A 23,256-nucleotide genomic window follows, 5' to 3' on the forward strand; every position below is an offset into this window, starting at 1 on the left:
TTACCCACTGGTTTGACTACTCACGTATCTCATTTTAGAAATATTAATGTGCTGATCACAGGATCTATTTTAGATTCCTCAGGTAGATCTAAGTGATGTAGACAGATACACCCCATAATACTGTTTAACATTCAAAAGTGTCTAAGTTTTGAATCTCATCTGGCAAGGGTTGCAGATAAGGGATCTTGAATCTGGCCAAGAACAAAACAGGCTCAACCAAGTTTTCAGGGGTATCGGCTTAATAAAGACTTTACCAGAATGCCATTACAAACTTCCCAGGTCTATCTTGCTTCTTCTGCATTTGATTCTTTCCTTGGTTACCTGACTTACCGCAGCTACATGTGAGCTGCCATGGCTGCTCTTGTCTTTGTCCTCTGAGACACTTTATGAGGATTGTTGTCCCCAATGGCCCCAAAAGCTGTACCAGGATTTTGTCTCAGGACCGCAAAAGATATGTGGTTTGCCTTTCTTTCAAAGCAGCAAATTTTATTACTTTGTGACTGCTAAGACCCGAACAGAATGCCTTTCTTACTCAACTTTCATATAAAGCCCAATTATGGGTTGGCAACTAAGGCACAGTGGGTAAAAGTTAATTGCCACCAAACCTGGCAACCGAAGTTCAATTCCTAGAAAACACACACACAGAACCAAGTCCTTCCAAATAATCCACAGCACCACCATACACCATACTCATGCCATGATGCATGTAATGTACGCAACATACGTGCAAAGATTTAAATTTTCCAATTACAAACCTTGCCATTATCTTTTTAGATACTAAGGTGCTTTGATCATTGATTTTGCTAAATAAATTTACAATATATCCTATAAGAATTTTCATGTTTGTTAAAAAAAAAGAACACTTCAAATTTTCATGTTTTACATATATCACAATTCTATGTAAAACCAAACAGTCAGCTCTAGTAACTAAAGAAATGCAAGTGTCACAAATGTAGAAGCTCTTCTAGTGATCTGGTTATTATCACTATTCCCCTTCTGTGGTGCTCAACCTAAAAATCTATTTTCCTCTGAGTACCAGGCATTAGAAGGAACACTACTGCTGTGGAACAATCTTTTCCTACACTGTGAATATGTATTACTCTCATTGGCTAATAAAAAGCCGATACCTGGGCAGGAAGAGATTGAGCACCAGAACCAGACTAGGAGAATTCTGGGAAGATGAAGGGTGGAGTCAGTAGTCACCGGCAAATGCAGAGAAGCAAAATGAGAATGCCATACTGAGAAAAGTTACCAAGCCACATGGCTAAACATAGGTAAGAATTATGGGTTAATTTAAGTGTAAAAGCTAGTAACAAGCCTGAGCTACTGGCTTTTACAATTAATATAAGCCTCTATGTAGTAACCAGGAAGTGACTCCTGGAACAGGAAACGTCCATTTTACACATCACATACCTGTACAATCGCCTGCCTCTGTATCCTCCTCTGTTCTATTAGCGCCTCTTCATCTTCTTCCTCTACGTCAAAATCTTCAAGGCTTTAAAAAAAATGTTTTCATACATTTTTGCAGATTCCCAAACTGTTCACTCGAATATTTAAAAATTAAAGTTGGAGCCACTGCTGGTCCGACTCTCAGCTGCCTGATGGAAGCCTAGCAAACTTTATCCTCACCTTGTTCATGGCACCAAAACTAGAAAACAAGAAGGATCTCTACATAAACATAGAAAAGAGTTCTTTTCCTGCTTTGATCTGAGTTTTCTCACCTCTAAAGAAAAGTTGGAACAAGTAAGCTGTTATTTTTTTCTAGATCACAGAACGCTCATGGTCTACTGGAAAGTGGTGGTGGCACACACCTTTAATCCCAGAAGAGGCAAACAAATCTCTGAGTTCAAGGCCATCCTGGTCTACAAAATGAGTTCCAGGATAGCCAGTGCCACACAGAGAAATCCTGTTTCAAAAAACCACAAAAAGAAAATAGAAGTATTCATGCAAACACTTGACTCTTTCAGAAGGGCAATAAGGTTCAATATCCAACACACTATTCCGAATGTCCATATTCCGAATATCCACCCACATGTTCTTCAATGGTAACCCCAAACTTTAGGGCCTCCTAAGCATAGCTGTCCTTTGAATGCTTAGCGTCTGCTGAGTAGTTCATGACACTAAGAACTGCACTGTGACTGTGTCAGGCTCGATGCAGAACTCTTCTCTTTCCCATCTTCCTCGGTCACAGAACCAGTTGGGGTTTCTTAATCCAAGCACTACTGATTTAGGGGGATGGGTTATTTTGTGAGGTAAAATTAGCCTGGGTATTGCAAGATCTAGTATTCTTGGCCTTCTAACACAAGGTAACAATCAAACGTCTTCAGACACCAACAAAATGTGTCCAATGAGGGCAAGAAGTGCTAGTGAGAAATACCCAACTAAATTAGCTTTGATTTGGAGATAGTGCTTATAGAAACTTTAAAACATTTCTAACACTTGAGAAACACCACTGACATACTAACAACTATCCAACTGAAAACCACATAACATCTGACAAGCTGAAAAGTCTGAACTTTGTAGAAGTCTTCCCCTAAACTTGTCTGTTCTAATAAAAACAAAAGGAAGACTCATTAAAATGATGGCCCAACATTCAACTCAATCTAGACAAATCAGAACCCCTAAAATCAGAGTGTTATCTATGCCATAAGCCTAACCTAATGACCACAAAAGGTTAGCTTGTAAATTCTGCATGAAATTAGGGATTCACTTATGTCACTCAGGTAGAAATTAAAGATCTCTTGTACATCTACATTACCTAGTACATTTCCTGTACTAGGCACATGAAATGGGTGTAGTTCCAGTCTTACTTATCATCAGATGAAGATTCTTGCTCAACTTTCATTCCTTCAGAAAGACTTCCTTTAAACTTATCTTCCTTTACTTTGCTTCTGCTCCTTCTCCTATGACCACCACGTGACCGAGATCTTCTTCTCAAGCGAGACCTGCTCCTTCGACCCCTATCTCTATTTGAAGGGAAAAAAAGGAACAAATAAGTGTTTGTTAAAGTATCAATTAAGGTAAGCAAAGGGCATACATGCGTAGGGAAGAATAAAGGGAGACTTTCTTTTTCTGGGAACCCACCTATCTCCAAAAACTAGTCTATTGAAGGTGCACAGGCATGGTGGCACAACATATATCCCAGCACTTGGGAGGAAGCTGACCTAGAGTCATTAAAAATTTGTGTTTGTGAGGGCCTAAATGTATATATGTGTACAACTGATACCTGCAGAGGCCTGGAAAGGGCATTTGATCTCCTGAACTTGAGTTACATACAACAGTGATCTACCATGTGGTTGCTAGGAACCAAATCCAGGTCCTCTGCTAGAGCACCAAGTGCTCTAGAGGAACCTCTCTGGCCCCTCACTTAAAAATTTCAACAACTAAAACATAGTTAATAAAACCTGTCATAGGCTCTCTTTCTGCTTTTCCTCTCACACGGGGCTTTTGCCTCTCTCCTCTCTCTCTCTCTCTCTCTCCCTTTATTTCTTTCTCTCCTTGTTAATAAATTCTTATATGGCTAAAAAAAAAACCTGTCATATTCTTTTTTTTTCTTCATGAATATGGAGTTAAGCTAAATGGAAACAAATATTTGTTTCTTGTTTCTCTGGTTGTTCTGGAGAGTGTGTGCAAGTCAAGTACTCTACAACTGAGCTACACTATCAATATTTACCAGCACCAAAGTTGTGACTCAGTACTGGTCCATACTAGATATATGTGTTATGTTATCTTATGTAGACGCATGTGAGAGTGTAAGAATGCAGAAAAGGGAGCAGGATGTCTTTCTCTATTGTCTTCCATCTTAAATTCTTGAGACAGAGTCTCATTATGACCTGAGAAACTTGCCTTTATAGCTGGAGTGGCCAGCACTCAGAATTTACCTGTCTGTCCCCTAAATGCCAGAGTCATACGCTTATATAGCCATGCTCAGCATTTTATCTTAGTTATGAGGATGCAGCACGAATTCTAACTGGTATTAACAATAAAAACCCAGAATCAGATATAGGGATTAATGCTGACGATCAGAGAAGCAGCGCAGGCAGCCACTAGGGAGACCTTTTACCTCTACCAATGTTCAGACCAAAGGGGCAATCCTGTCCTCAGACTATTTCTGCAGACTTCGTCCTCTGACTGCAGGTACGATCCTCAGACTTCAGCTGTCTCCACCAAGCCTCAGACTGTACTGCCCTCCTGTCTCTGCCTCCCTAGTGCTGGAACTAAAGGCATATGATCCCAAGTGCTGGAATGAAAGATGTGTACCACCACTGCCTGGCCTCTAGTGGCTTAGCTCTGCACTCTGATCTTCAGGCAAGCTTTATTTGTTAAAACATACACAAAGTATCACCATAGGAGATTTGAACTCAGGTTTTCATGCTTGTAGAGTGTTCTTATCCACTAAGCCATCTCTCTGGCCATACATTTATTAATATAGTAAAAATAAGGTTTCCTTTGGGTCTCAACAACATTTGTTCTCTAAGCTGTTTATGCCAGCTATGCATTTTAACTGTATTACTAATTACATAAACTCCCAAAGTAAGAGCATAAAATAGTTTCTATAAAACCTAAGTTGAAACTAAAAGGACAGAACACACAGATGGTCACTAGGCGCTAGAGTCAAAGGAGATGCTGATAACAAAGAGGTAGACTCTTCTCTCTCTAGACTGTGGTGACTAGGTGTGCCTGTCACACCTCATAATTTCATACATCCCAGAGAATGCTACTTTATGAAGTCTTAAACATTATTTACACCTTCATGTGTACAAGTCTAACAGGCACATGAGTGGAAAACAACTCTCAAGAGCTACTTCTCATTTGACACCCTGTAGCATCTGAGGATTAAACTTAAGCTTTGTGCAAGCACCTCTTCCCACCCTACCGGCCTAGCTATGTTTTAATAAAATCAATTTAAAGGCACACTACTGCTTACTAGGTACAGAAAAGACAAACCTAAGGCTTTCTTTTTAAATTTTATAATATTAATCAATCCATTTATTTATGGGAGGGGGGAGAAGGAGAGGGTTGTAATTCACCATGTGGGTGCCAAGAACCAAATCCAGGTCTTCTGAAAAAGTAGTCAGGGCTCTTTAGCACTGAACCATCTCTCCAGCCCAGCTTACTGTCCTTAAAGAGGACCTAGATCCAGTTCTCAGCATCCACATCAGGAAGCTCACAACTTGCTGTGACTCAATTGCCTCTAACTCCAGTTCCAAGAGATCCAATGCCCTCTGGGCATCTTGGACACCTGCACACACGAAAAGATGACACTACAAACAGAAAATGGATCTACAACTGAGAAGAAAGAAAGTGGTCAAGAGAATAGCAGCAGGAAAACCACCTGCCCGAGTCTGTGTAGGAAGGAGATCACAATTGTACACACTGGCGCACACAAACTTGGCAAAGGCAGAAACCTTACACTGAGCAGAAGCACTTTTATGCATTCTCATATCTAGGAAGATAGTTTTAAGAAGTAAATCATCAGAAACATGAAAAGGTGGTTTTAATGTAAGCCTTTAGTATGCTGTCTTCCTAAACTATATTCAAACGACATTAAAGGTTGACAAAAGAATGTTCATTTATGCTTATGTTCAGGTTAATGTATGCACGGATTTTAAGTCTTTTCTTATCAACCTGTAAATATACTTTATATAAAATGTTTTCAAATGGAGTTGAAATGTTTTAGTCAGAAATCCTAACCAAAAATCAAGTTACTTATACAACCTTGCTTTTTAAAAAAAGGTCTTGCTACAAGTTTAAAAAAAAAATCTAGGTATTATCAATTTTAAAGGCTCCTTTTATTATGTGTGCCTGTATTCATGAATACCATGTGTATGTACGTGTCCAGGAAAACCAGAAGTGGGCACTGGATCCCTTGGAGCTGGAGTTACAAGTGGTTTTGGTCACATGACATGAATGATGAGACCCAAATTTGGGTCTTCTGGAAAGGCAACTGAGACATCTCCCTAGCCCCGTAACTGAGTTCTTGAAGACCTATGGCTTGCATGACTTTCAAAGGAAATTGCACTAAAGAAAACTGTGTGCAATACCACATGCTGGCAGGAAGTGGCTATGGGATCAACAAAAATGTTTCAGAGAAAAATGGTCTATGGGAAAACATGCCAATGCAGCTAACTAAAATTTCAAAGAGTCAAATGTGAACAAGTCGAGACAATAACATTTGTCCTTTATATTTACCTTCTCCGAGGGGACCTGCTTCTTCGTCTTGGAGACCTGCTGCGTCTCAATGGGGAACGGGATCTCCTCCTAATGGGAGACCTACTTCTTCTTCGGGTTGGAGACCACCTATTGATGGGGCTAGCATCTTTTGATCGTTCGCATCTACTGAGAATATCATCTCGAGGCCGTGTTCTTAAGGGAAACAAATGGAGGTTAAGACAAAAATAGAACGAACTAAAAGAATCCTCTCAACATGTAAAGAATGTAAGATTCACAAACTTAAAGAGAGTAACTCTGATACTCTGAATCAGCATTTAAAGTCAGATGACCCCACTGGCATTGTGGTGTTACAGAAGGCATATAATGAAAGTATTTCCCATGACCTCAAAATTTAAGAATTAAAGGGTATTCATGTTAAAAAGAAACTCTAATTTTAGATGTACAACTCAAAGGAAATTTGTCTAAGTGGCTTATAATAATCTATTTCCTCATTTTGAAGTGTCTATATATTGATATTTCTGTGGTCAAATCTTATTTTATTTATTTTATATATATGTGTGTGTGTGTGTGTGTTTGTGCCTTGGGACATGTGAGAGTTTAGAGTTAAAGCAAAATTTTCTAAGATACAACTGTATATATAGAAACTGGACAAATTCATTTGGGAATATTCTACAAAGAAGCTTCAAATATAACCAACAGAACCTCTGTATCCAATAGTGAAAAACAAACCCATCTAACATTCATCAGCAAAACACAGAACAGCTATACTGTAACTTACTGTGGTTATAAAATATAAAAAAAATGACCTATATACTGTCACCAAAGCATGTTTCAAAAAATAGTATACCATTTGTACTTTGAGATAATTTGCAGACTCCATTTATAAGAAAGCACTTATATTCAACTATAATGTGCTTATGACGTGGGCTAGCAGGATACAAATTTATTGGAAGAGGCTTAGAGGGATGGGGAGGCAAAGGACTTAATAGGCTTCTGTATTATTTGACCTTTTCATGATTAAAAAGAGGGGTTTTTCAAATATATAAGTTTGGTCTTCTATAAAACTTTCAGAATTTCCTACTGAACTCCAAGCAAAATGGGATGACTAAAACACTTCAGATAAGACAATCCAAGCAGAATGCTGAAGGAAAGGGGAGATGTTTAACAGAAGGCTACTCAGAAGTGAAGAATAATGAGTCTCTTGAAAACACTCCTGAGAGTTCTCAGAATGTGATGATTTAACTTTAAGATTAACTTATAGTTACATGAACATATTAATATTAATAGCAATGAATAAATAGTTAAGAATTCATGCCAACATCTTTTTAGTTCAGTAAAAGCTGGCAGATCAGATAATTTCAAATACACAATTCCTATATACACAATAAACTAGTTTCTAAAAAGCCTCTTCCATTTTCCCCAAATTTCATTCTATGGTTCTAATAAATCATTCCTTTGGTTGTATAATCTACTAGCTTAGGGCTAGCGTAGTGGGGTACACCTGTAAACCCAGAAGTTAGGCGACTCAAGTGAGAACTAAGCTTGAGGCCAGTCACATCTACATCATGGGACCATGCCTCAACACCCTCCCCTAAAAAGAGAATTTATGAAGGACCACCCCCCCCTCAGTGAGCTAAAATAATCCCATGCAGATTTAGTAAACTGCTTCGATTTAAATGGTTGACTGAACAAATTTGAGGCTAAATTAAGAATTTGAAAGAAATGGTCATCAAACTATTCATAAAACACATAAATTACTAAACACTTCAGCGTTAATATAACTAATGTACTAAGTTACATTAAAGTTATGAATCTAATCACTATCTCATTTAAAATTACCATCATACTCTATTTTCCCTTTAAAATATAAAGCACTAGTAAAGAGCATGAAATGTTTCCTAAGCAGGTTACCTTGGAGAAGAAAGTCGTCTCCTCTCTGGCTCTCTTCGCTTTCTTTCTAAGGATCGGCTCTTGGCCCTTCTACCTGGAGACAGAGTTCGAGAAGGCGATTTACTCTGCTTAGACCGTCTATCATTGAGAAGTGGGGACCTACTTCTTCTTGACTTGTCTCGCTGTTTAGGAGATAAACTTCTTCTTTTGGGACTCCGGCCAGGTCTTCTACTGGGTGACCTATTTTCCTTCCCTGAAGAGGCATCTTTTGAAGGAGACTTAATTGGCTTCTTTTCTTTGTCAATTTCAGACCGCTTTGACTTTCGCTCTTTGGACCTTGACCTTCTGTCTTTGGATTTATCTCGTAGGTCAACTGGAGACCTGGATTTTTTAGATCGATCTCGACTTCTTTCATTTACAATTGGTGATTTCTTCCTATCTTTTATTTTACCTTTATCTTCAATCTTAATCTTCTCATCAACAGGAGATCTGGCCTTCCCAATCTTTTCTTGGGACCGCCGTCTAAGGGTAGGGGACTTTGATTTTCTTGCTTGGTCTTGAGATTTGCTTCTTTTGGACGGACTTATGGATTTTCTCCTCTCCTTGGACTTGCTCCTATTTGCTTTCTCTCTCACCATGTCAACAGCTCCCTTGCTTTTCCTTTTGTCCGACCTGTGTCTAGTCCTTTCTTTGGATCTGCTTTTACTTCGTTTTTTTGCACTATTTTTGTTGTCCGTAATTTCAAGTTTCCCCCGTGTACTGGAAGACCTGGTACTGGACCTATTTCCATTTCTTGCCTTTTCATGAATCTCTCCTTCTTCTTCAGAGCCAGACTCATAGCCTTGCAAAATGAGCCCCATTCCAGACTGGACCTTTCCCTCCATTAACTCATTGTCAAGCTCAGCTTTAATCAAGGCTCTCTGTTTTTCCAAGTCTTCCAGCAAAGCTAAGTCATCAAGTTTAGTTCTTTTTGCAGGGGAGAGGCCTTCTTTGTCAGAGGCATCTACAGCTCCTTTTTTACGTTTCTTATGCTTATGCTTATGTTTATGTTTTTTATCCCTATCTTCTTCTGAGGAATGTTTATGTTTCTTATGTTTACTTCTGTGTTTATGCTTCTTTTTTTTGTGACGACTGTGTTTATTTTGAGACTGGTCTTCTGATACTTCTCCATTTTCTTCATTTACACTCTTTTCAGAATTATCACCATCATCCATTCTATAAATGTATGAAACACATTTAACAATCACAATATTCATTCAGTGTTCAGTTATAACAATGGTAAAGATAAAATGATCTATCAATATAACACATTAGTCACTAAAAGTTGTTAAGTTTCAGATATTTTATTTCAAAGGAGGTGTATGATAAGTGCTGAGATGGTAGAGATACAACAATTTGTTTTTAATAGTTGAATTAAAAAACTAAAAGTATTATGGAGTATGGCTTTAAGAAAAAAATCATTTAACTGAAACAAAATCCAAACCAGCAACAATAAAATCCCATAAATTTTAGTTACATAGAAACTCCAGTAATTTGATTTTCAACAAGCATTTTTCACACAAACTTAAACAAAAGGCCCACTTTGTTTTCATAAAGCATAGGTACTGACATACTGGGAAGCTAATCTCGTCAGCATGACACTCAGAGAACTTGCTGGTTCTACAATAAGCCTAGCAGCTTACTAGTGAACATCTCACTAAATCATCCCCTCTTGAAAGAAAAAAAAATCTCAAGGCTACTACTGACTAGCTCAAATAAGCAGTCATTGTGCACTGGAAGTTTCTCAAGATGACAGTAATAATATAAACAAATCCCGATGGGCCAAGAGTTCAGAGAACTAGCCAAGAGTGAGGACTCCTGACTTGTAGCTGACTAGCTACAACAACCACAAGGAAGGACATTCTGGAGGTCAACAGTAGTCTAATACAGAAACGCTGCAGGATTTGATCTAGTATTTGTTCAGTAAATTATTCGCTCTCTATGAATTTCCAATAGAAACTGTTATCCCAAATTATGTTCATATTCACAGGTGGATGCAAAAAAAGAATGAACTAAGGCATGTTCTGCATTTTATTTAAATGCTTGCGTTTTATTGAAAGAGTCTGACTCTCAACTTATCAAGACTTAGTGTTCAGTAATTCCAGATTAAGTACAGCCTCGACAACACTGCAGATGCTCGACTTACATGGGGTTGTGTCCCAGCACAGCCACTGTAAATTCAAAACATTCTAAATGAAATAACATATTGAATGCACCAATCCTGCCAAAGGTCACAGTTTTGACAACCAGTAAGCACGTATCATCTCCCTTTGAAAGCAATTCACCACTGCTTTCTACAAGATGGGACCAAGGGTGAATTTCTTGGGTTCCGTCCACCACACTAATTTGGAGGAAGGTACAGTTTGTGTGCCTCCAATGATATATTCCTAATGCTTCTGGGTACGGTTTTGTTTGTTTCTTGCAAAGGAAGAATCATGAATCTATTAGTCAGTCCTGAACATTTTTAAATGACCTACTACCATAAACAGATTTTCAGCAAGGTGACCAGAAAATAAAAATGTGCAAGGACACATTTGCCTCCCTCAAGGAAAGGACACCACACAAAACACTAGAGAAGTACCAGTAACAAAAGACACAAACAAGGAGGTGTTGAACATGGAAAGGTCACTTAAACCTATTTTTAACAATAGACGAAAAGGGTGTTTTGTAGATCACAGGGGTAGGGAGGTGTGTGTGAGTGGAGGGCGAGAATCCAATCCATCTGTTAAGTGGGCATGGTAAAGAAAAGATGGTAACTGAGAAGGAGTCTGGGCTAAAAACTAAAGGTGCAGTAACAGTATTCTAGAGAGTGAGGAAAGAATGTGGAGAAACGGCACTTGGAATGGAGAAAGCAGGCAGCACAAGGCAGTCATACAGAGAAAACCACAGATACCTGTGGTCAATGTGCCAGCCCTGTGGAAGACCCTAGGTGACAAAGTGTATGCGGTTCTAGAAGTGACTGAGACAGAACGAGAACCCAAAGGCACAGGAACTGCGAGGTTAATGAGATGGCTGAGCTACCTAGAAAGGAACCACCATTCTGGGGACTGCAGCAGGACATGGAGACACAGTCTCTTCCTCTGGCAGGCCTCCCTTCTCAGTAACTTGGTAGGGGTGAGGGAGACAAGAGTATTTCTGAGTGAGAAGGTACCAGCCGACAACAACAAAGGCATGGAAGGCACAAAGGAACCCTGAACGTACAACTTCAATGTCTGTTAAAGTACTGAAGAGACACATAGAGGACACTGTCCTGTGATGAGCCGGGTTTTAGTATGTATTCATCTCTTACTAGTAGACTATGAGATGATACAGGAGAAACATAGGATGGTTCCCTGAATCGCGTTTTTTTCCTTGACTCTTGATAAGAGGGAAAGGTCCAAGAAAAATTGTACTAATCTTTTAAAAGGTAATTTAATACACATTTTAAATTTGTATAAAATACACGTAAAAAATTACTTTATACAAGTATAAAATTCATAGTAAAGAATTTTAGTCATGAAAGTAATTATAAATCATACTACATAAAATTGCTCTAAAATGAAAGCAAGCAATCCCCAAGCTAGATTGCTGCAGTGAAAACTTGGTCCCACTACTGTACTATAGTGAGGATTTGACAAGGACCCCCACACCCCAACCCTGAAATGGAGTTCTCTGTGTAGCCCTGGCTGTTCTGGAACTTGCTTAGTAGACCAGGTTGGCCTCAAATGATCCACCTGCTTCTGTGTGCCCAGTGCTGGGACTACAATTTGGCAAATTTAAAGTATCTATAAATTCAGAAGGGGAAAACAACTCTACCTACCTAAAAAGATATTAAATGCTTATCTGTAACAGTATTTAGTATGAACTGCCCCCCCCAGCTAGATATTATTGTATACATATTAGACAAATATACCTATTCAAATATACTCTGTGGAGATGACTGGGTGGTTATTAATTCACTGAAGGAATACCATCAAAAGGGAATGATTCTAGAATCAAGCTACCTGACTCAAAGTGCCCCCAACACAACTCAGGTGTTGTAACCCCGGGAAAGGTGCTCCTCTAATGCTATTTCTCCAGCTATAAAATCTAGGTAGCAGTAACAGACAAATCATAGGCTTGTTCGGACAATTAGATTTAATTCACACGCAATGTGGTCACAGTAATTACATGAGAAGATTTCTATGCGCACACATAGTACTTACTCCTCGGTACTTAATATGCAATACTCTAAGTGATTCAAATCTACCCATTTCCTCCCCCAAAACACCTGGGTTTTTTGTTTTGTTTTTCAATGGTGGAAATAGAATGTTAAGTATAGCCTTTAACTTTATGTATGAAATAAGTTCCATTAGAAAGTGACATTTTAGCTAGCTTAAAAAAAAATCTACAGGCCGGGCGGTGGTGGCGCACGCCTTTAATCCCAGCACTCGGGAGGCAGAGGCAGGCGGATCTCTGTGAGTTCGAGACCAGCCTGGTCTACAAGAGTTAGTTCCAGGACAGGCTCCAAAACCACAGAGAAACCCTGTCTCGAAAAACCAAAAAAAAAAAAAAAATCTACAATTTTACAAATTATAATTTCCTGATAACAAACGTTACCTTGGGACAGTGCTAACTAAAATAATCCTATACACCCAGACAGCAAACTGCTAACTTCTACAGTTGATCTTTCAAAACAAACAAGTGTCACAGTTTATGGTTCCAGGGGCACGTTAGTGGTATAGTGCCTGGCATGTGTCAAATCTTGGAACAACAACAAAAAATTGGTATATAAATAAGTAAAAGAAATTGGTATATAAAGTATCAAAAGTGGGTTCATGCCAGGCGGTGGTGGCGCACACCATTAATCCCAGGACTCGGGAGGCAGAGGCAGGCGGATCTCTGTGAGTTCGAGGCCAGCCTGGTCTACAAGAGCTAGCTCCAGGATAAGAACCAAAAGCTACAGAGAAACCCTGTCTCGGAAAAAAAAAAAAAGCAGGTTCATTAATCACCAAGCACAAGTGTTATTTTACCTTTGTTTTACACAGACTTCTCCCAGAAACAGGGGCAGGGTAAGGTGGGGTTATCACAATGCAACCAGGCTGGCTTGGGACTGCCATTCCTCCCTCCTCAGCTACCCCCTTACTGGGATTATAAGCATGCACCACCATGAGCAGATCAAAGACAGACTGTCTGTGACAGAGTCTCACTATATGGCCCTAGGTGGCTTGGAACTCGGAGAGACCTGCCTCTCTAGAGCTGGGATTAAATATTTACAACATCATGCTTTGTTTATCAATCGATATTCTTTTTTTCCTTTTTAAAAATTTGTGGCTTTTCAAGACAGTTTCTGTGAACCCTGGTTGGCCTTGAACTCAGAGGTCCTGCCTTTGCCTCCTGAGTGCTGGAATTAAAGGCATACACCACTACTGCCCAGCTAGGATAGTCTTATCATTATTGCAAGGACTCAGCTTATCCATTAGAGACAAGCAAGCTAGACAATTGTTTTTTAAAGAGACAATTCTTAAAAATATATATATATTAATGTTAAGCAGAGTGAATGTAAAGGAAGTCGTTAAACGACTTCTCTTACAAACTGAAATACTTTAAAAACAGAATTGATGTATATATCAGCTAGAATGGGTCCCAAAGACCAATTAGTCTTAGATCTAGCTTCCAAATCATGTTTTAGAGATTAAATTTTAATGAATTACATCAAAAACACATCTTAGCTGGGAATGGTACGGCATGCTTGGGAGGCTGGTTTGAAGGACACTGCCAACCCTCATGCGGGTGGAGTGTATCTCTGTGACAGAGTGCTTACTTAGGCTAGCACAGGTGAGGCTGAGTTCACTCCCAGTACCAGGCCCTTCTCAATAATCTCAGGCTGAGAATGTGGCTCAGGAGTAAAGTACTTGCTTATTAACATGTGCAAAAGGGTCGAGTTTGATCCTTAATTCCTCTTCGCCCCCTACAAGGATCTTTCTGGGACACTAGCAAAAAAATTATTTCAAACCTTAAGCAAAACTGAAAAGGGGTCACAGTACAACAGTCAAAAAGGAGTCTTTAAAACCAGACTGCACAAATTTAAATGTGACCTTGAGCAAACTACCTTTCTGTTAGTTTCATCACCCATAAAAGAAACAGCAATAACAGCATCTACCTCAGTAGTATTGTTAAAAGAATTAATGAGCTACTATTTGAATGATTTGAATAGTACCTTGTCGCTAGTGACCGCAAATAGATTTTTTTTTAAAGCTAAACTAAAGAAGCTGACAAATGTACAGGCAATTACAACAAAAGCTCTTTGAGGAATTTTTAAACTATGTAACATATGTGTTCTTTCTTAATTTTCTATTTGAATAGTTTCCCTGTATCTACAAGCTAATCAGTGTACTAGAAGCCATTTAGACACTGAGCACTGTGGTCAGAAGCACACATAGTGCCTGCTTTCATAGCAAACTGTCACTTTCTTCATTAATTACTTTCAAATTAGTGAAAATAGGGCACAGAAAAAAATATTCCATTTACACAATTTCTGTGGGGGAAGGGAGGGCAAATTAAAGACTACCCCCAGTGTTATGTGCAGTTGCCAGAGCCCAAAACAAATGCATGTTTATAACTATAGTATTATTTAATAGTGCAAATGTCATAGGGCTGAATCATCTTCAAAATGAACTCTACCTTCAAATTAAATAAACGGACATAATACTAGGAACTTTTGAGATTACCAGAACAGCCGAAGACACCCATTGTACTGACCTGGTATCCTGTAACTGCCACACCAGGACCTCTATGAGAAACAATAAACTGTGTCTAGTTAAAACCCTATCTGTTCTCTGCTAAGCCAAACTGTCACAACAAAACACACTTAATAAAAAACAAGAAACAAAACAAAAAACAAAAAAATCCACGCTGACAGGGGAACCCAGGACTAGGCTCTGAGCAAAGAAGTCAAGTTTATCTGGTAGCAAAGCCGTCCTCTATCACAAGTTGCTGGAGACGGTAGTAAACGCTTTCCTAGAGAGGCTGGAAACCCTAGATAATGCAGGTGTGTGTGTGGGTGGTTCTGTTGCAACACTGTCTTCAATGCCATTCTCCTTTAAGTTAAATTTTCTAGCATAAACACGAGGAAAAAATAAAACCACTGCTTTTATTTAAGCAACGGCTAGCCTTTGCCTATTCAAGGATGTGTTTTCACTTGGTCTCAACAACTTCTGTGTTAGCTTACTTATAAACACAGACTAGAATGGTTTAGACGCAGCAACAATTCCCAACATTTCTCCCATGTGTCTTCAGAACAGGCAATAAACTAGGGCAAAAACTGTCAGGCCTCAAAAACCAGGAAGTGTACCTCACTTTGCCTCAAGTTTGGAAGTTGGAAATAAGCTGCCAATGGGCAGAGAAATACCGGGCTGTGGCTGAATAGGGGAGGGCGAAGGACTTCGCTAGCATAGACAATTTCCGAGACAGTCGGAAAGTGCGACCCTAGCACCTCCGTCTCGGACCGCAGCGTTAGGGGACGCGTTAGCAAAGTAGGGCTTGGTCTGCCTGCCGCCACTGTCCCTCGGTTCCCCCACGCAGAGGTCGCCGTGGGTCGAGCCCAGGGAGCTCCACCGTCCCCGGGGGAGGAGCACGAAGGCGCGACCTCAGGGCAGCCGCAGCCGCCACGCGAACTGGACCTGTAGAGGCCGCTCGAGCCGCCGCCTCCCAGGGCAACGACACGCAGCAGGCCGCGCTGCTGGCGCCCCAACAGCCGCGGCCCCACGGGCAGCAAAGCCGGGGCCGCTCCCACGCCTCCCACCGCACCACCCAGGGAGCGTGGAAAGGCAAAGTTTGGCTGTCGCCGTTAGGCCTGAACTTTCCCGCCCGTCGCGCCGGTCGCCACCGCCTCCCGGCCGGCGGCACCCGGACCCGGCGCCCCCACTCCCCCCGCACGGTCCACTTACTCCGCCTGCTCCCGCAGCGACGGGGGCTCCGCGGCGGCCATCTTGAACTTCCCGACTTCTCCGCCGCGCTGCCGGCGGCTCCGCGAACCGTGGACGCCAGTGGAAGCGGAGGAAGAAGGGAAAAGCAGTCGCGCATGTGCAAAGCACGTAGAGAAAAGCAGCGCTCCGAGTCCGCGCTAAGAATCCGGATAGAAAAACCCTACTTCCGGCGGCGGGACAAGGCGCGTCTTGACGTCACTTCCGGAGCTAGGGGCGGGCCGAGCGGGGACGAAGGCCTTTCTAACTTGAGCGACGCCCCTTAGGGAAGCTGAGCGTTTCCGTTTAGAAACTTAGAGTAAGGAGCAAAGGGGTGGGATGTTGGTATTATTGGGCGTGCTTCTCTGGGAGCTGATTCTTGATGGAGCCCAGAAGTGGGTGAAAATACCCCTGTGTCTCTTACTGCTGTTGATTGATTAGCCGAAAGCTTTTAAAGCGCCAGGATCTCCCCCAGGTCCCCTTTTGACCATATGTTCTTTGTGGTTTGCTTTATATGAAAATTAAGCTTTCTGGTTTTGGAAGGGATAAGTAAAAGATAAATAACGGACGCTGTCCGATACCGAACTGTGACCAATTTCAGATTTATGTAAACGTTTCTTAAAATAGAATAAAGCTAGGTGGCCTTTAATCCCATCTCTCAGGAGGCAGAAGCATCTCTGTGAGTTCAAGACCAGCCTGGTCTACAAGATCTAGTGGGGCAGAACAGGCTCCAAAGCTACAGAGAAACCCTGTCTTGAAAACAAACAATTAGAACAAAACAAAAAGCAGAATAAAGCAGTCAGGTAATTTTTGGCAAAATTTTTCCTTTGAAGATTTTTTTTCACAAAGTTCATTTCCATGCTATTATCAGTTTGGGAGCGAAAGAGAAGATTTAAACATTCCATATTGTTACAGTTGACAGTTAGTAAAGGTGAATCAAACATTAATCATTCAGGAAACGTTTACAAAGTGACGGACAGACCAAACAGTTCCTTCTAGTACTTTTTCCGCCTCGGGATCCCTGGTATCGGAACGCCCGGACCCGTAGCCACAGTTTCCGCGGAGCGGGGCGGAAGTGAACGCTCCAAGGCTCCGCACCAGCTTCCCGGAAGTCTTTGGCACCTAGAAAGACGCAGGCGTGCGTGTGTGCGTCCTGGGAAACGCGTGGGCGTGTTCAAAGCGAGCCGCGGTCATTGCTGCCACAGCACTGAGGCGGGTTGGTTTAGCAAGGCTGTGCCAGTTCCGGGCTCCTGCCCAGCGCGTCTCCGCCTCCTGGCCTGCGACGTCAGCGGAGCGGCAGCGGAGCTTGCCTCTGCGCTCTGCGCTTCCATGCGGACCCCAAGTTCCCTCCAGTAGAGCTCCGTCCTGTTCGGTGACACTGGAAACAACGCTTGGGGCACCGCGGGCAGACAGTGCAAAAAGTTGAGGCTTTGGAGGCAAGCGCATCTTTGTGAACGCTTCATCTTTCCCTACCACCTGTGCTTGCTTCGAGGATTATTTTTAACGAGTTGCACATTCCTGAAATAATTGAAAAATATCTTTGAGTTAAGTTTATTCCCGTGGAAAGCTAGTAAACTCGTACCTTCTAAAAGGCGGATAGTCATCAATCCCAGTAAGCTCTTAATAGGCTCATTGTGACAGACTACCAACAAATTACGAGCATCGTAAACTCCTTTGACTCTTGTAGTTTCCAGATGTCTTTGAAGGATGTAGAACGCCAGCCAAGTGGACAGCACTCGAGTTTAGAGTTGGAATTTGGGGTTTTGTGGGAAGACGCCAAACTGATGTTAACACGCATGAGGAGGCATCATGCCTCCTGTCTTAATTTAGCTCTTTGTTGTTTTGAAGCAGTTCTGGTGCATTTATGAAAACGGGGCAAACGCAAAGTAAACTCTCCCTCCATTACCCACATTGAACAAACAAGAATATGTCGGTTTATTTTTAGTCTTTTCCTATGTGAAATATTTAATTTTCTCACACTTGTGTTCACTATGACACAGTTTGCTCTCTGATGTGATAGCTCTCGATGTTTATGTCATTCTGCTTTGGCAAACATCTAGCTGCATTGTTTTTCTTGTTACTAGGTGTCTAGATTGTAGCAGATTTTGCTCTATTATAACTATAAAGAAAAACAGAACAGTGTTTAGAAAAAACAAGGGGGCTGGCTGGTGGGGTGGCTCAGTGGGAAAAGATGCCTGCCAAGAGGCCTGAGGCTAGGTTCAATATTCAACCCCCCTCATGAATTGTCTAATGACCTCTATTCATGCACACACAAATAAGATGTAATACAACTATTTTTAAAAGAACCTAGGATTTATGTCAATAAAGGCTTCTTCATTTATGGTGTAGCTAAGAATAACTCACTTTTATATTTTTCTAGTTTTACCAATCAGTAATTTGGGGATAGTAGTTCTCATTGTATAAAAATGAAATAATGACCAAAATGTCTATATTAATAAATAGTAGTTACTAAGTATTTCTTATGTGATTTATTTTTGGTGACATATGATTTCTTTCCATATATTCTATGTATAAGTACTAGCATTGCAAGGAAACTCCAATAAATAACACATAGAAAATCTGTACTGCCTGCTGGTGACTATGTAGGGAATTTACCCAAATCATCCAGCCCCGAGCTTTATCTCTTTTTGTCCTTTGTGCACAAAAACCACATCTGGTTGTCACACTTTGATTAGCAAGAACAGTAAGGGAGAAAAACTACAGAAGCCAAAAAGCAGAGTTTAAAGACTTTTTTGGGTCCTGGAATCATGGACCAGGTCTTTGATGGATTAGTTCGATGTTCCAGTTTTAGCAGGTGTTGGGACCTATGTGCTAGATTCTAAGATAAAAATGGTGCTTCCAACATGGCATAGGTTGTGATAAGGTCTGGGGGATGGTTACTCTATTGCCACACTAGATGCAAAGGGTTTAATGCCTTTTTTTGTTTTGGTATAACAATGGTTGGAATTAGAAATTAACTTTTTTTACATTAAGAAAAAATTAATTGTAATCTTTTTACCAATGATTATTCATGTTTGGAAATATCCTTTCCCATATTTATGCATATGTGTATTGTGTTTTTCAAAATAGAATTATATTATGAATTTGATTTAGTAATTTGCTAAGGATAGTGAAGATGAAATTATGGCAGAAGCCATTGAGTAATGGTACAAACCTTTAATCCCAGCACTCAAGAGGCAGAGGCAGGCAGATATCTGTGAGTTTGAGGTCACCCTGGTCTACATAATTCCAGGAATGTGTAGATAGACAGGATCTGAGAGAGAGAGAGAGAGAGAGAGAGAGAGAGAGAGAGAGAGAGAGAGAGAGAGAGAGAGAGAGAGTTGAAGGTGTGGGGATAAAGCCATAAAGAGCTGTAGAATTTGGATTTCATTACAAATTAACTGCATGAAGTAAGTTGGGGAAATCACAGGGTTACATGATTAAATTTGTCCTAGAAGATTTACTTGGCTACTTCGTGGAAATAGATTTCTAGGGATCTGCGTTGCCTCAGTGAAGAAGTAATCTAGGAATCTCACTGAGATGGTGGTAGCTTAGATTGCTGTAAGAGAGGTAATGTGAGATGGAGGTAAGTTGTGAAGGGACAGGTTATGGGATTTACTAATGTATTGGATATGGGAAAAAGAAAGCCACTTAGAAGTTTTTGCTTGAGGATTGATAGTACAGTGGTGAAGCACATGGGGAGCTTATACAAGGCCCTGGGTTCTAACCTCAATACCGTATTTTTAAAAATGTGTTAGCTTGGGTGGTTGCCTTTAATATTTAACAGCAATGTAAGAAAAGAGCTGATTCTAGATGTGTGGAGGGGTGGAAATTTAGTTCTAGTGTTTCATACCCTCATTATAGAATATATATGATGTGGATGTCCCATCTGTGTGCTGTGGTTACCATTAATGAATAAAGAAACTGCAGTGGCCTGTTGATAGGGCAGAACTTGGGTAGGCAGGGGAAACTAAACAGAATGCTGGGAGGAAGAAGGCAAAGTCAGGGAGACACCATGGATCCACTGCCAGAGAGAGACGTGCTGAAACTTTGCTGGTAGGTCACAACCTTATGGTGATATACATATTAATAGAAATGGGTTAAATTAATATGTAAGAGTTAGCCAATAAAAAGCTAGAGCTAATGGGCCAAGCAGTGTTTTAATTAATACAATTTCTGTGTGATTATTTTGGTTCTGGGCAGCCGGACAGCCAGGATGAACAAGCAGACCTCCTTCCTATACATATATAATTTGTAATGATTTGCTTTCTCATGCAACAATAATTTTTACTTAATTTTAGTTTCAGTGAGCATTTCTGTTCTTGTTACAAGGTGCCTAGCTCATAATAGCTTTGTGCTACTTCCCATGTAAGATTCTCATTGTTGTCTAGGTTCTTCGGTATTGTGAATTGTAGGCTGGTTTTCTTTGCTTTATGTCTAAAATCCACTTATGAGTGAGTACATATGATAATTGTCTCTCTGGGTCTAGGTTACCTCACTCAATAGATGTTTTCTAGCTCCATCACTTTGCCTGCAAATTTCAAGATGCCATTATTTTTTTTCTGTTGTGCAGTACTCCATTGTGTAAATGTACCACATTTTCCTTATCCATTCTTCAGCCGAGAGACAATTAGGTTGTTTCCAGGTTCTGGCTATGACAAGGCTATGAACATAGTTGAGCACAAGTCCTTGTGATACGATTGAGCATCCTTTGGGTATATACCCAAAAGTGGTATTGCTGGGAGAAACAATTAATAAATGGGACCGCCTGAAACTGAAAAGCTTCTGTAAAATAAAGGACACAGTCAACAAGACAAAATGCTGTCTACAGAATAGGAAAAGATCTTCACCAACCCCACATCAGACAGAGGTCTGATCTCTAAAATATACAAAGAACTCAAGAAATTGACCATCAAAGGAACAAATAATCCAATTTAAAAAAATGAAGTACAGAACTAAACAGAGAACTCTCAACAGAGGAATCTAAAATGGCTAAGAGTCACTTAAGGAAATGCTTAACATCCTTAGTCATCAGAGAAAATCAAAATAACACTGAGATTCCATCTCGTACTTGTAAGATCAAAAACACTGATGACAATTTATGCTGGAAAGATTGTGGGGTAAAGAAAACATTCCTGCATTGCTGGTGGGAGTGCAAGCTGGTACAGCCCCTTTGGATATTAGTATGGCGATTTCTCAGAAAATTAGAAAACAACCTACCTCAAGACTGAGGTAATTTCTAAAGCTTTGCTCTGCTCTGCTGTGTAGTGATTTCATCCTAGTTGGAGGGTCCTTAAGACTCAGAAAGTCCCTGTTGTGGGACCCAGTCCTTAATGTCAATATTCAGGAGGCAAAGGCAAGAGAATCTTTATGACTTCCAGGGGCTGCATAATGAGACTTTTTTTTCTTTTTTTTTAAATTTATTTATTTATTAAAGATTTCTGCCTCCTCCCCACCACTGCCTCCCATTTCCCTACCCCTTCCCCGATAAAGTCCCCCTCCCTCATCAGCTCGAAGAGCAATCAGGGTTCCCTGACCTGTGGGAAGTCCAAGGACCACCCACCTCCATCCAGGTCTAGTAAGGTGAGTATCCAAACTGCCTAGGCTTCCCCAAAGCCAGTACGTGCAGTAGGATCAAAAACCCATTGCCATTGTTCTTGAGTTATCAGTAGTCCTCATTGTCCACTATGCTCAACAAGTCTGGTTTTATCCCATGCTTTTTCAGACCCAGGCCAGCTGGCCTTAGTGGGTTCCCAATAGAACATCCCCATTGTCTCAGTGTGTGGGCGCACCCCTCGCGGTCTTGAGTTCCTTGCTCATGCTCTCTCTCCTTCTCCTCCTGATTTGGACCTTGAGATTTCAGTCTGGTGCTCCAATGTGGGTCTCTGTCTCCTTTCATCGCCTGATGAAGGTTAATCATAGTGAGACTTTTGAGAGAGAGAGAGAGAGAGAGAGAGAGAGAGAGAGAGAGAGAGGGAGGGAGGGAGGGAGGGAGGGAGGGAGGGAGGGAGGGAGGGAGGGGGGGGGGAGGGAGGGAGGGAGAGAGAGAGAGAGAGAGAGAGAGAGAGAGAGAGAGAGAGAGAGAGACACCAAGTTCCAAATTAACGCACTTGGAAGACTTCTTAAAACTCAGGAAGGAAAAACTTTACCAGACTCTTAAGCTTCATTCTTACCCAAGGCATAACAAGTGGTATTAACTGTTAAAGAGATTCTGCCTTGAAGGTAGATCAATTTATTAGTTTGCCAGATTGGGTTTTGATGGAGTTGTTTCTTTGCTTTGTCATTGGTTCCCTACCTGGGACGAGTAAACATTTGTTCTCATCTCCTCAGGAAAGGTCACACAACACAACTAGCTTCTTAACAAGGACTGACACGTCCCAAAGGTGACTTGGGAAGGAGTGGTTAGATGACCTTGCCATAGGTGCTGAGCCACGCTCAAGTGGCTGACTGTGTGGGCTGGAGTATTCATGGGAGTAATCCCCATGTGGCTGTCTTTTCCTTTGTGGCTTGGGATTGTATGCTTCCTTTGTTACAGGAGTGTCTGTGTGCTCCCTATAATGGGTAATAAGACATGCAGCCGTGGATGAGGCGAGAATGAGCTGTCCATAGGAGAATCCAGGGCTGTGAAGTGACACACCTGCTCGATGACTCGATGAATGGGATTAACCATGTGATATGGAGATGCCTTGAAAACCATTAAAGGATAAAAGAGTGCATTACAGTCTCTGGGAGAGGTACACGTGGGTCTAGGTTGCCGGTAAGCCATACGGACTAAGTGGCCACTGCTATGTGGAATAAAACATGAAGTTGATGCTGAAATCACTGCCCAGAAAGAGAGCTAGTATTTAAGGGATGATTACAAAAGGTGTGCACCTAGCATGATGCGCTCTTGCCTTTCCTCTGACCTAGGTCTCAATGACTCTTCCTCCTGTATTTGCCACTTCAGTCATAGCTTCTTACTCTGCACATTCTTTTAAAGAGTCTCACGCCTTTAGCGTGATGACACAAGAGCCTGTTAAGGGCTCTCAAGAGTTTATTTAGGTATAAAATAGGGGTAACCACTCACTGATACAGAACGATTTAGACATTGTCGCTGATTCAGCTGCCTTCGTCCAATCCAGTCGCCCAGTCATTCTGTCCAGGGGTGAAGAGCAAGTCACCTGCTCTGCTCCAACCACCCGAGAGAATGCGGGAACAAGAGAGCATAAGACCCTCTCCCTAAACTTATAAA

General features: G+C 41.1%; 1 protein-coding gene across 3 annotated transcripts in view; it reads right to left on the reverse strand.

Annotated features, from left to right (window-relative positions):
- Prp4k (pre-mRNA processing factor kinase PRP4K) overlaps nucleotides 1-16,246 on the reverse strand; it is a 30,764-nt gene extending 14,518 nt beyond the window's left edge. Inside the window, exons 1-5 of one of the 3 annotated variants that reach the window (XR_012910382.1) lie at nucleotides 16,011-16,220; nucleotides 8,086-9,279; nucleotides 6,193-6,366; nucleotides 2,811-2,966; nucleotides 1,414-1,495 (exon numbers count right to left, since the gene is read on the reverse strand). Coding sequence is in view for 1 of the 3 variants with exons in the window: in XM_075969912.1 (XP_075826027.1) it covers nucleotides 1,414-1,495; nucleotides 2,811-2,966; nucleotides 6,193-6,366; nucleotides 8,086-9,279; nucleotides 16,011-16,051 (1,647 nt within the window). In the remaining 2 variants the exon portion in view is untranslated. Of the gene's footprint in view, nucleotides 1-1,413; nucleotides 1,496-2,810; nucleotides 2,967-6,192; nucleotides 6,367-8,085; nucleotides 9,280-16,010 lie in introns of all 3 variants that reach the window. The other 2 variants (XR_012910383.1, XM_075969912.1) reach the window with 2 other exon arrangements.
- Between the last annotated feature and the right edge of the window lie 7,010 nt (nucleotides 16,247-23,256).

The sequence above is a fragment of the Microtus pennsylvanicus genome, chromosome 4 (genome assembly GCF_037038515.1).
Source record: "Microtus pennsylvanicus isolate mMicPen1 chromosome 4, mMicPen1.hap1, whole genome shotgun sequence".
Taxonomy (NCBI): domain Eukaryota; kingdom Metazoa; phylum Chordata; class Mammalia; order Rodentia; family Cricetidae; genus Microtus; species Microtus pennsylvanicus.